Source organism: Amblyraja radiata, chromosome 2, assembly GCF_010909765.2.
Source record: "Amblyraja radiata isolate CabotCenter1 chromosome 2, sAmbRad1.1.pri, whole genome shotgun sequence".
Lineage (NCBI taxonomy): Eukaryota > Metazoa > Chordata > Chondrichthyes > Rajiformes > Rajidae > Amblyraja > Amblyraja radiata.
Window position 1 is genome coordinate 32,021,755 of NC_045957.1, and position 13,937 is coordinate 32,035,691.

The 13,937-nt window shown below is 38.3% G+C and overlaps 1 protein-coding gene across 5 annotated transcripts in view; it reads left to right on the forward strand.

Annotated features, from left to right (window-relative positions):
• The window catches only part of dnajb6 (DnaJ heat shock protein family (Hsp40) member B6), a 95,910-nt gene that overhangs the window by 30,325 nt on the left and 51,648 nt on the right, over positions 1-13,937 (forward strand). For 3 of the 5 annotated variants that reach the window (XM_033044470.1, XM_033044480.1, XM_033044488.1), the window contains exons 3-6: positions 1,180-1,289; positions 4,359-4,424; positions 7,460-7,564; positions 9,452-9,571. In XM_033044470.1, the coding sequence (XP_032900361.1) occupies positions 1,180-1,289; positions 4,359-4,424; positions 7,460-7,564; positions 9,452-9,571 (401 nt within the window). The remainder of the gene's footprint in view (positions 1-1,179; positions 1,290-4,358; positions 4,425-7,459; positions 7,565-9,451; positions 9,572-13,937) is intronic. The other 2 variants (XM_033044496.1, XM_033044506.1) reach the window with 1 other exon arrangement.

Genomic DNA, 13,937 nt, shown 5'->3' on the forward strand with positions numbered 1-13,937 from the left:
CTCCCCCCCCCCTCTCCTCCTCCCCCCCCCTCTCCTCCTCCCCCCCCCCTCTCCTCCTTCCCCCTCTCCTCACGGAAACCTTGGGTAGGGCGCAAGATCTCCAGAGGTTTCTGTTCAGGTTTCCTAAGTGGGACAGGGGCATAACATTCCATTTACTACAGCTGCAAGAGTCGTGCCTCTAACATTGGCAATTCCTTTTTGACAGGGAGCATCAATCAACATTTTTATGAGAACAAATTACTAATTCTTCTTTCCCTTTACCTAGCATTGGTCTTTATTCCCATTCCTTTCCGGCTGTTCGTGTTAGGGTAATTAGTCTATTTGTATTGTTCCTGTAACTGATTATGGCTTTCAGATTTGCTGAGATTCTGCTTGAAAGTATAAAAGCAGGATGTTGCATTCTAAATTGCAGAAATTGTATGTATTTTGGTCCCACTTCTTTATACACTGAATTCCATTATTTTATGTGATTGGTTTACATGTCTTGTCTTGTGCAGGGCAACTGGCCAACATTTTATCATGTTGTAGAAATCTGTTATTACAATGCAGAATTACATTTACTAAAGTTTTGTTTGCTGTTAACTAGTTTCCATTGCCAATCATTGTGACTGCTATTTATTCCTTTGCCTTTTGACTGCAGCCAGACCAAAGCCCCAAAGCAAACATTGTGTCAGCCTGCAACAAAATATCTATTTTAGCAGCATTGCTGATTAGAGCAATCAAAACTCTAATGGGTATGGGTAAATTGCTGGATTTTCCAATAAACATCTGTCATAAAAGCCTGCAGTAACAATATAGTAAAATTGCATTGCTGAGTCTCCAATGCAAGTTACCTTACAGGAAATTATTCATTGCAGCAGCTAAACTACTTTGGTTATGGTAATTGCAGTGATTAGCAAATGTAAGCATCCACTCATTTCCCAACTGAAAATTGTGCAATGCATTCTAAGAATGGCTGCTGCAGTAAGACAGCTAAAGCAGGTTCTACAATTTTAAACAAATTTGTGTCCTACTATTGTGTGTGTAGTGCATTTTATTTATCTGCTAGTTAAGTTGTATATTGACTGCAAAGTATATTATGCATCGACCCTTTATGACATTATGTTTAGACTGTGTAGATGCTTTATGACAATGTTTAGACTATTTTTAAAGTAAAAAATTACGCACATTTTTCAATAGATATCGCAAAATGGCACTGAAATGGCACCCTGATAAGAATCCTGACAACAAGGATGAGGCTGAATCAAAATTTAAACAACTTTCAGAAGCCTATGAAGTTCTTTCTGATTGTAAGTTTTAGTGCTTTGTAATTTTTCAGCACCGTAGGTGGCTGCTATTTGTATACATTGGGTATGCAAGCAAAGAATTTCACTGTCTAGTCACATGTGACAAAGTATTCCATTCCATTATTAAAAATGAAATACTTAACCTAGAACAACGTCGTGTAATTTGAGCTATTGGTTATTAGAAGTTGAAAAGTAAGAAACTGCAGATGTTAAACTCTGTTAAGTCTAATGAAGGGTCCCGACCCGAAACGTTGTTTGTTCATACCTGCACAGATGCTACCTGACCCGCAGAGTACCCCCAGCACTGTTTTAACAAGTCATTAAAAATATTTGATTTAATGTCAAGTAATAACATGGAAGGATTCCATTTATTTGGGATTAAAATTTGTTAGTTTTTTAAATAATATTGTCCCCTTGAATGAAAGTAACATCTGTAAAATCTTCTGTATTTCAAATGAAAACATTTGGAAATGTTCAAAGTTTTGGCTGTAAGATAAATTATTTTTGGTCTCGAATGTCATGATACAACAATATTCTGCAGTGTTCAAAGATGCATGTCTGTGCTCCCAAATGAACAGACTGGTGTCCCTTCTATTGTGGCTCCTGACAATAGTTGACAAACAATGACACTTAAACCATAGTTTGCAGCTCTCTAATAGATCACTATACCTTGTATCACTTTCAAAATGCTCAGCATTTTCAAGCTTTTGCAGGTAACTTCCTTCATTTTGATAGATTATTATTGTTGCCTGTAATTACATGTTCTTTCAGTTTGTTTAATAATCCTATTCTTGAAATTTGGCACAGTGGCTATTTCTTCCCTCACTGACTTGCTTGACTTTCAGCTGTTTTTTGCTTGAATTGCCTGCATTTAAACAGTAAATAAGATGTGAGAAAACTGGCTTAGATTATGTTCCCTTCATTGAACTCTTAAAAATATCATGAAGAGAAAATATTACTCTTGTGCTGTGGCTGCTTGATTTCCCTTGGATGTTCTGGTTTCCTTTACAGGTATATGGGTTAGTTCAGGAAGACAACGTGGCATATGGGACTAGCTCAAGTAGACAACTAGGTCGGCATGGACAAGTTGGATCAATGGGTCTGTTGCCTTGCTGTATAACGATGACTGATAGTTAAATAGTAATTGCAGAAAGCTGCTGAAATGGTCATGAATCAAAGCTAGCTTGCAAGTTCAACAGGTAATATGGAGGTCAAATGGAATGGGGTTGGAGTATAAATTAGGAAGAGTCCTAATTTGATGTGGTTGGAGTATAAAAATAGGGAAGTCTTAATCGATTTATTGAAGACACATCAAGACTCTTTCCAGAATACTAAAGAATTATGTTCCCTTCATTGAACTCTTAAAAATATCATGAAGAGAAAATATTACTCTTGTGCTGTGGCTGCTTGATTTCCCTTGGATGTTCTGGTTTCCTTTACAGGTATATGGGTTAGTTCAGGAAGACAACGTGGCATATGGGACTAGCTCAAGTAGACAACTAGGTCGGCATGGACAAGTTGGATCAATGGGTCTGTTGCTGTGTTTAAATCGATTAAGACTTCCCTATTTTTATACTCCAACCACATCAAATTTATACTCCAACCACATCAAATCACGTATTTAAGAAAAATATTTTAAAATAATCTTGGGATGATGCAAATTTTGGATGGAGGGGATGTCTTCCAAGGAAAGGTTAAACAGGGTGGGATCCTACTCATTGAAGCATACGATTCTTGGCAATGGTCAGGGTCAATGCTGAAAGGATGTTTTCTCTAATGGGAGTCTAGAATCAGAAAGCATTGTATCAGAATATGGAGATCTCCATTAAGACAGTTGAGATAGGTTTCAGGACTCCTTGGGGCAGAGTCCTGGCATAAATAGGTTTCTAATCTGTAAAGGAATCAAGAGTTATGGGGGAAAAGGCAGAAAAGAGGAATGTTGGATCAGTCATAGAAACATAGAAATTAGGTGCAGGAGTAGGCCATTCAGCCCTTCGAGCCTGCACCGCCATTCAATATGATCATGGCTGATCATCCAACTCAGTATCCCGGACCTGCCTTCTCTCCATACCCTCTGATCCCCTTAGCCACAAGGGCCACATCTAACTCCCTCTTAAATATAGCCAATGAACTGGCCTCGACTACCCTCTGTGGCAGGGAGTTCCAGAGATTCACCACTCTCTGTGTGAAAAAATGATTGCATTCATTTGTGAAGACGATGTGAGGGTCCAAATGGCCTATTCTTCATGATCTTAGAATATTTCTGCGTGTCAGAACCCTAATACTACTACTGTGGCCAGACATTGATACATCTTGTCCAATGCAAAACTAGTCTTCCATTGTCCCTCTTACTGAATTGGTTGCAAAGGGCTAATTCTGTTAACTCTGTACAATCGAGTGGCAGGGTGAAGGTCATGAACACCAACAAGATCTTGAATAATGCAATGAGAAGGCCTCCCCATGGAATGTTGGTTGGGGTGGAGAGTGACGGGTGGGAAGCTTTGCCAACTATGGGTTGTTTTGACGTCCAAACACACTGAACTTCAATTCTAATTAAACCAAAAACAGGCAACCATATCTGCAAATAATTAAAACCATTTTTTCAAAAAACCAAAACAATTGGAAATAAACCTTCCCCTTTGTCTCCTATTTTCCAAGCCAAGAGTCCCCAATGAATTGAAAGGGTCTGAGATCCTTTGCCAGGTTTAAGCTGGAATAGGGTCTGGGTGTTGATTTCCCCAAGCATAAAGTGAGAAATCCTAGCAATGCCAGACCCTGTTAATGGGCAACATGTCCTGCAGCAAAGCACTGTGACACCATCTGTCAGTAAGTTCCAGGCTCTCGACATTCATGCGTAAATACGGGACCCATTTGAATGCTTAAACAGTGGTTTCTTGCAGAACCATTGGATACAACCAGCAAAGTACCGTCTGTTGCCTAATTTAAATACCATGAGTGTTAATGTATTAATAAAGCAATTATTGACTTCTTGCAAAACATGTCACTTGTTTAAAATTTTGATGAATTAAAAACATTCTATTTACAATACTGAAACTATTTTTCTTAACACAGCTTCAAAACGTGATATCTATGATCGATATGGGAAAGAAGGCTTGAGTAATGCCGGTGGAGGTAATGGTAAGCCAGCAGCCATAGTTGAAATCATGAACAAATCATTATGTTGCCAGGTGTTTTACATGGTACTGAAATTAGTATGTATTGAAAATGTTGCTACTTGCCCTGTTGGAATAGCTTCATTCTTGGCTGGGATTTTGCATTCAAGGCATAGATGCAGTGTCCTCTTCCTTGCAACTTACACTGCTTTTTAGACTTTGTTTGTTCGCCCAGACAGTTGGAACCATCACTGTGGCTTGAGTGTGATCAGGGCCAGCAACATGGGGCATATCGTCAGGGAGCCATGGTGGATCTGTTGACGGTTATGCCCATAACTAGGCAATTCTAGAGCAAATGTTGAGGTACAGTATTGTGGCACAGTGGGACTTCTGTGCTGCTCGAAGAGGTCTCACATGGAATTCAATGTGGTGGTGCAAGCATCTGCAGATTTCCAAATATTCGCAGGTTGGGAAATATGTGTGCTGAACATCCAGTAAGTTAATCATATTAAATTTGGTAGTAAGGATTGCCTGCTGGCAAAAAAGGCAAGTAAATGGTGATTGTTTGAATGTTTTATTCTTGTGTTGTATTTTTAAAAACTTTTGATAAGTCTTAATGATTGGATGTGGGAATGTCATAATGTTGGCATTCAAACATTCACAATCATTCAGGAGCGTTCACAGCTTTGTTGTCCATTGCTTTGTTGCTTCAGTAGGACAGTTGTCAGGAGAATATTATGTGCCCCCCTGAACCTACTGATGTTAGGAGATGGGTGGTGACAACAAACAATCTCTGGGCCCGTCTGAATTAAAAATCGTTTCTGAATCACTAGAATTGGAAGTGGAAAATTAAAAATATCTAATTCAAAATTGGATTCAGAATATGAAAGTGGGAGAGGAAAGTGTTGGATAAATTGATGAAGATATAAATTGTATCTTATTGCAATTTAAATATGTAAGAATGAGTTTGCACTTGCATTTTAATTTGAATTATGGTCTTAAAAATTAATTTACTTGAATGTAAGATCGTGGTAAGTAAATGCTGCTATTCCTTCCAGATGTGGGGACGTACTAATTTTTGGTGCAGAAGCCACTGAGCCATGACGCAGTTGTTCAATGATTTTAAGCCTTCATGGGCATTTTCACTGGCATGGAATTTTTTCTCTCAATTTGTGTTGGAAAGCACAGCAGGAAAAGAGATGGTAGCAAGGATAGTGTCATAACCTAACATTTATATTATTTGTGTCATGCATGAGAGTTTAACACTGATTTGTAGATAACGGTCACCTGCCTCCAACCCCAACCCTGCAACCAACAATAAGTAAACATCTATGCAATTACTCTCTTAATGATATTGGCTGAATATTACAGATTACAGTACTTCAAAAAATATTTTTTAGATCTTTCCTGACTCCACCTTAAATAGATCACTAGTAATAGTTTTGTCACGTGTTATAGATCGCTGTAGATTTTGATCGACAGAAGGAAAGTTTCCATTTCAGTTTTATACTGTAACAATAAATCTGACGAAGTTAGTGCAATAAGTAATAATAGCTCTAAATACAAGCTACTTTTAAGATATTGGCCAGAATTTATTTTTTGTCAGCACTCACCACTAAAATGGAGTAATTCTGCCAGGAATCTTTGGAATGCTTAAGCGTACAGTTATATATAGAAATCTTGAAGTTGAGGCAAGTTGTTTCTTGCTGCTCTGCAACGAATGCAGTCAGTCTTAATTGAGGCAGCCAATGCAGAATTGGTGGATCAACAGTGTCAATGTTGAGTTATTTTTATTAATGTGATTTAATGTTGCTGACAACGTTAGCATTTAATGTCCTTCCCGTATTGCTCCTAAGGTGAGAGGCAGGTAAAAATCAAGCACTGGTGGGTTTGGAGTAGTGTGAAGGCCAAGTCAATTGAGAATTGAAGACTTCTTTCCCTTTAGGTCAATTAGTAGGGAAATTTACAATAATTTGCTAATCTCGTGTCACTCTTCCTGAACCTCTTTTTTTAAATTTGGAGAAAATGTAAATAGTTGGATGCATCGATGGGTTTCAGACTCTTATCCCTGAATCAATGACTGAGTTGTGGCTGGTCCAATATCTTAATAACTTGCATTAATACTGCTTGTGCAATTATTATTAAAGAAAATGTAAAATATTGACATGTTGAATAAAAAGGATGATTGTGAGAAGTTACATTTTCTTAAAATTTCAAAACTACAAATTATAACTTTTATATTGTTCTGGTGCATATCCCAATCCTCTGGATTTGACTAAATGATGTTAGTTTTTCACCTACCAGTTTGAATTTTATCAGAATTCGTCAATCTGATTTGTTCTGCTTACTCAATCAGTTTATAGCAATGCTGAACCCATCCTCCTGCAGCTAACAATTGAAAGACACTGATGGTTTGTGGGTGTTTTTTTCCTTATCATTTTTCTTGCTTCATGATACTTGGATATGCCAGCATTTGAAGAATTGGTTTTATTTGTTCATAATTTTGCTGAAAAGACTACATTTTATGTTGGTCTCTTGTAAGATTAGGGACCAACTGCAGTATAAATACAAGCAATTTTGAACTCTTGCAGCTGTATGCCATTTTGTGCTGGATATCAAACTTTTTAAAGCATTTTCTTTTTATTTTAACCATAATGCTGCTTAATGTGCTGTGTTTTCTCTCCAGCATAAGAAGCAAAATGAATCGAAAAATTTTCTCCTCCCAACCAGTGCTTGCTTTTCATATCTTTTTAAAGCCCAATCACAAATATCAGCCAAGCATCGTTCAATTTTCGATACGTTTCTTCATGCTAAAGTGTACTATTTTATTAACTATTTCAACCAATTTTTCCTTGTGGTTTGCCATATTTAAATCTATGCATGAAGTAGAACAATATTTTAAAAATCTATGAAAAATTATTGAAATTTAAGTTTAACCTGCTATTTAACTAATTGAACAGAATAGCGATATAAATAGTTAGTGATTTATGTTTAATACATGAAGTGATACAATCTATTTCTTATCTTTTCATTTACCTTCTTCCCCAAAATATAATGCAGGTGGTCGCCATGGTGAAGGCTTTGACTTTGGTTTCACATTCCGCAATCCTGAAGATGTTTTCAGGGAATTCTTTGGAGGAAGAGATCCCTTTGCAGATTTCTTTAGTAAGTTATTTATCAGCATGAATCTTTGCAGTGCCAGTGTTATAATGGGCATATATATTTGAATATTGAGGGCAAGATTTCCCATATTAAAGTTAAGTATTTTATCTAACCTCTTTAGAGAGTAGTTGTAAAATGGTGAAAGACTTCTTTCTAAATTAAAAAGAATGATTTTTAATTCTTAACCTCTATATTTGCTTTTAGACTTGGAATTATTTGTGAGACTTGTGTTCGTATGAGTTAGCTAATTTCTAATTGTAGACAATTTGGTACCAGATAGTGTGCATGGAATTTGCAAAACAGATAAAATATTTTACTGATGAATGATTATCTATTTGTGCATAAATTCCATTCATTTTGTTCATGTTTAAGTGTGTTTGAAACTTTGTAACTTTCATTAGAACATTTGTAACCACACTTGATAGTTTTATCAAATGTATTTTGTACAGCTGGATTGTCTAACTGGTTTGTAATGATCTTCTGACGTGCTAGCATCCTTTTCCTTGCATAAAAAATAGAAGCATTGGTATGTACAGTAATGCAGTCCTGTGAACCTGTCATGGAATTCAATAAATGTTCTGGTTCTTGATTTTAGGTTGCTCTCTGGCTAGATGACTCAATTCCCTCATCCCAGCTGTAATTCTCATTTATGACAAAAAACCCAGCTGTGTTATAGAGAATCCCACAAACCTTTGAGAGAATAAATTATTTCTCAGTGTTGATAGGTGATTGTTATGCTGTGTCTAAATCCCTTGTCCCATATTCTCCCACCAGCAAAACACCTGTGCATTGTCCTCAGGATCTTTTGTTTCAATAAGATTACTTTAATTGTTTATCTTATCTGCACTGGTTTCCCAACAAGTATATCCTTAATAACACAACTATTTTCAGTGCTTCAGGTGTAGTCTTCCTAAAACCTTAAGCAATAGGCCAACTTTCCATTTTCTTTTCCATTTTGCTTGCTATCAACTTTATCTTTTATAAGGACCTTGAACTCCAAGTTTCATTAACTTTGCCACTCTTAATGCCTTCATATTCTTCCTTCTAAAGTGGGTAACAGTTCCCCATAGTTTTACTCTATCTGCCATTCTTTCATTTGTGATGCCATCTAAGACACAGTGTGCTTCTTTACTATCCCCTCGTCCTATCAAATTATACACTATCCAGAAATGAAAATGTATTATCTCTTGCTACTTGACACAGTTCCTTGGCTAGAATTCCTTGCACAATAACATTTTGATATAACCTTTGCTAAAGGACTGATAATTCGAGGTAGTTCACTACATTCTTATGGAGGGCATTAATGACCAGGTGGTGATTTTTAAAAAAAAATTTTTTTTGGCCTTGTCCAGAAATTCAATTCAATATGTTGAATAATAGAAAATTGAATAGTATAGCACTGGAACGGTCCCGTTGATCCATGATGTCTGTGCCGAACATAATATCAATTAAACTAATTCCTTCTGCTTCCACAAGATCCATACCATGCATAATCGCATACCTATTTTAAAGCCTTCTTAACAGAACTACTGTATCTGGTTTCACCTCCGCCCCTGGCAGTGCATTCCACCTACCACTCTGTTTAAAAACTGCCCATTTTCTTCAATTTTCTCTCTGTCACCTTAAAGTTATGCTCTAGTAGTGGACGTTTCCACCCTGGAGGAAAAAGATTCCCCCCTGAAGGCAAAAGATTCTACCCTATTTATGCCCCTCATAACTGAAGCAAATGGCTTTTTTTTGCCTCATCTTGGCGAGGTGGGATTAAGATTTTTCATATGCTGATGCAGTTGTTTAATAAATATTATGCTTTTTTTTTAAACTTTGTGTAACTGAAGACAGTGAAATATTTAAACAAGATTTGTAATTTTGTCGATGACTATTTTGTAACAGTGGACGATCCTTTTGACAATTTCTTTGGACCAAGGCGGGGTCGACGGGGAGTTGAGCGAAACAGGGGCGGCGGAGGGCCCTTCTTCTCTCCATTTGGTGGATTTCCTGCGTTTGATACTGGTAAATATTTATTATATAGAATATTATAAATATTCTGAGAATGCAAACACTCATTTGGAACTATGAAATTTGGCTATTGATATAATGCTTCAATATTTAAAATTGCATAATGATGAACACGAAGTATAATATGCACATGGATTGGCATTTGAGAGCAAATTCTCATTGCATAATGTGACGTATGATGAAAGGATGGATTGATTGGGCTTATATTCACTAGAAGGATGAGAGGAAATATTATAGAAACATATAAAATTCTTAAGGGTTTGGACAGGCTAGATGCAGGAAAAACATTCTTGATTTTGGGGGTCCAGAACCAGGGGTCACAACTTAATAATAAGGGGTAGGCCATTTAGGACTGAGATGAAGAAAAATATTTTAGAAACATAGAAAATAGGTGCAGGAGGAGGCCATTTGGCCCTTCGAGCCAGCACCGCCATTCATTGTGATCATGGCTCATCGTCCCCAATCAATAACCCGTGCCTGCCTTCTCCCCATATCCCTTGATTCCACTAGCCCCTAGAGCTCTATCTAACTCTCTCTTAAATCCATCCAGTGATTTGGCCTCCACTGCCCTATGTGGCAGGGAATTCCACAAATTCACAACTCTCTGGGTGAAAACGTTTTTTCTCACCTCAGTCTTAAATGGCCTCCCCTTTATTCTAAGACTGGCCCCTGGTTCTGGACTCGCCCAACATTGGGAACATTTTTCCTGCATCTAGCTTGTCCAGTCCTTTTATAATTGTATATGTTTCTATAAGATCCCCCTCATCCTTCTAAACTCCAGTGAAGGAGTCAGAAGAAGGGTTTCGGCTCGAAACTTTGCCTATTTCCTTTGCTCCATAGCTGCTGCTGCACCCGCTGAGTTTCCCCAGCATTTGTGTCTACCTCCAGTGAATAAAAGCCTAGTCTTTTCAATCTTTCCTCGTATGACAGTCCCGCCATCCCAGGGATCAATCTCGTGAATCTATACTGCACTGCCTCAATCACAAGGATGTCCTTCCTCAAATTAGGAGACCAAAACTGTACACAATACTCCAGATGTGGTCTTACCAGAGCTCTATACAACTGCAGAAGAACCTCTTTACTCCTATACTGAAATCCTCATGTTATGAAGGCCAACATTCCATTAGCTTTCTTCACTGCCTGCTGTACCTGCACACCAACTTTCAGTGACTGGTGTACAAGGACGCCCAGGTCTCGCTGCACCTCCCCCTTACCTAACCTAACCCCATTGAGATAATAATCTCCCCCCTTGTTTTTGCCGGCGAAGTGGATAACCTCACATTTATCTATATTATACTGCATCTGCCACGCATCTGCCCACTCACTCAACTTGTCCAGGTCACTCTACAACCTCCTAACATCCTCTTCACGGTTCACACTGCCACCCAGCTTTGTGTCATCTGCAAACTTGCTAGTGTTGCTCCTAATTCCCTCTTCCAAATCATTAATATATATGGTACACCCAGAGAGTTGTGGATCTGTAGAATTCTCAGCCACAGAAGACAGTGGAGGCCAATTCACCGGATGTTGAATCAAGAGAGAGTCAGATATAGCTCTTAGGGCTAACAAAATCAAGGAATAAGGGGAGAAAGCAGTAACGGGGTACTGATTTTGGATGATCAGCCATTATCATATTAAATGGTGGTGCTGGTTTGAAGGGCCAAATGGCCTTCAGCACCTTTTTTCTATGTTTCTAGCCACTGACAGTCAGCTGTGTACTTCTGACCTTTATTTCAAAAAGTTCTCTCAGTTTTGAACCTGATGCTGACAACTTTTAGAAAATCAAATTTAATTGTTGCATATCAGATGTTTCTGATCAGAAATGGATCTTTCACTTAAGTTGTTCATTGTGTCTGACCTAGCTGAATAAATATATGGGGACAAAAACACTTCTGGGCAAATGATTATTTTAATTACTGCTCTTATTTTCTTGGAATTAAGTTCTTAATCAGACTCTTTATTAAAACTGTGTAGGAAGAAACGGCAAATGCTAGTCTAAACCGAAGATAGACACAAAATGCTGGAGTAACTCAGCGAGACAGGCGGCATCTCTGGAGAGGAGGAATGGGCGACGTTTCTGAAGAAGGGTCTCAACCCGAAACATTGCTCATTCGTTCTCTCCAGGCATGCTGCCTGTCCCGCTGTGTTACTCAAGCGTTTTGTGTCTAACTCTGTTAAAACTAACTGGTGGAACATGTAGAATTCAAATGGCAAACAGTGAGGAGACAGCAACTTTTTAAAATGGAGTACAACTTCTTCATTAATTTTTGAAACAGGGTTTTAAAGGTTTAGACTTCTACATGAATCAGCCCATAAAATTAACATCTAATGTATGTTAAGTTTAAAAAAAATGTAAATTCCTGAAAATGTTCCATTATCAAAGACAAATGAGTTGGAGATTGTGGTCAAATTCCATCTTCCTCCTTTTCTGCAAATTCTTCACATTACTTTAGCTGTTCAGTGAATCATTCATTATTCTACACGAACAGATGCCTATGATACACTGGAACAAAATGTCTGCCAGCTTAGGAATTATTTTGTCTTAATTTGCCCATTTTGTTCAATACCTCAGTAACTTGGAATATCATTGCCAATTGCAACACCAACAAATGCCACTAACGTCCGGACCCAGAATATTTGAAGGAAATTGCTTTTTGAAGTTACCCATGAGATCTTGCATGCACATTGATAATACTTTTTTTGAGGGTAGTTCAGCTGTCTTTAATTTTGGCTTTATCAATTTTTTTCTTGAGGGTAGGAGCTGCACTTTGATTATGGTTTTAGAACTTTAAAGCTCATACATTTTGATAACGTGCCAATGAATTGTGGTTAACGTTTAACAGTGAAGTAATATCTTTAAGGGGCTGTCCCACTGCGGCGACCTAATTGACGAGTTTAGAAGAGTTTAGGAGAGTTTGAAAAAGTGTCGTGTTGAAGACCTTCGACTATGTGGAAGACCTCCTTCGACTATGTTGAAGACTAGCTTCGACTAGCTTCAGGAAAATTGGACACCGAATAGTGGAGAGTGAAGATGACCTCCTTTGCTCGCCCTTGACCTCCCTTCGACTATGTTGAAGACTATCTACGACTATCTACGACTACCTTCGACTACCTTCGACTACCTTCGACTACCTTCGATTACCTTCGACTACCTTCGACTACCTTCGACTACCCTCGATCACCTACGAATAACATGCCGACCTACTGCGACCTACTTCGACTAAACCTACGAGTAAAAAAAATATCGACTTTTTTTTTCAATGGCGACCTTTTTTTACTCGCGGGCATTTTTCAGCATGTTGAAAAATACGCCGCAACTTTGCTGAGGCCTTGAGTACCCGGGGACTACTCTTGAACAGGAATGAGAGTTACAAAGACCTCCTAGGACCTCGTGTTGACCATGCTGCGAATATGAGTCGAGGGCAAACTTTTCTAAACTCGCCAATTCGGTCGCCGCAGTAGAACAGCCCTTTTAGTCTTTAATCTGAATTGAAATGCAAATCTTTTTAACTTGGAAATGGTTAAAATAGAAACATAGCAGTTGGGAATAGGAGTTGGCTATTCAAAGCCCGGTCTGTCCCTTCAGTATCATCTTAACCCTGTCCCTGGTTTTCTCCCTTTCCTGTTATATAGTAACTTTATCTAACTCTTATCTATCTTTATCTAACAAGGGAAGTCAGGGAGAGTATAAAAATAAAAGAGAAGAAATATAACATAGCAAAGATGAGCAGGAAGCCAGAGGATTGGTTAACTTTTAAAGAGCAATAGAAGATGACTAAAAAGGCAATATGGGGAAAAAAGATGAGGTACGGTAAGCTAGCCAAGGATATAAAGGAGGATAGTAAAAGCTTCTTTAGGTATGTGAAGAGGAAAAAACTAGTTAAGGTCAAAGTTGGACCCTTGAAGACTAAAAAGGTGAATTTATTATGGGGAACAAGGAAATGGCAGATGAGTTAAACAGGTACTTTGGATCTGTCTTCACTAAGGAGGACACAAACAATCTTCCTGATGTACTAGTGGCCAGAGGATTTGGGGTGGCAGAGGAACTGAAGGAGATTCCCATTAGGCAGGAAATGGTGTTGGGTAGACTGATGGGACTGAACACTGATAAATCCCCAGGGTCTGATGGTCTGCATCCCAGTGTACTTAAGGAAGTGGCTCTAGAGATCGTGGACGCATTGGTGATCACATGTTCTATAGATTCAGGATCAATTCCTGAGGATTGGAGGGTAGATAATGTTGTCCCACTCTTTAAGAAGGGCAGCAGAGAGAAAACGGAATTATAGATCAGTTAGCCTGATGTCGGTGGTGGGGAATATGCTGGAGTCAATAATAAAAGATGAAATAGCGGCACATTTGG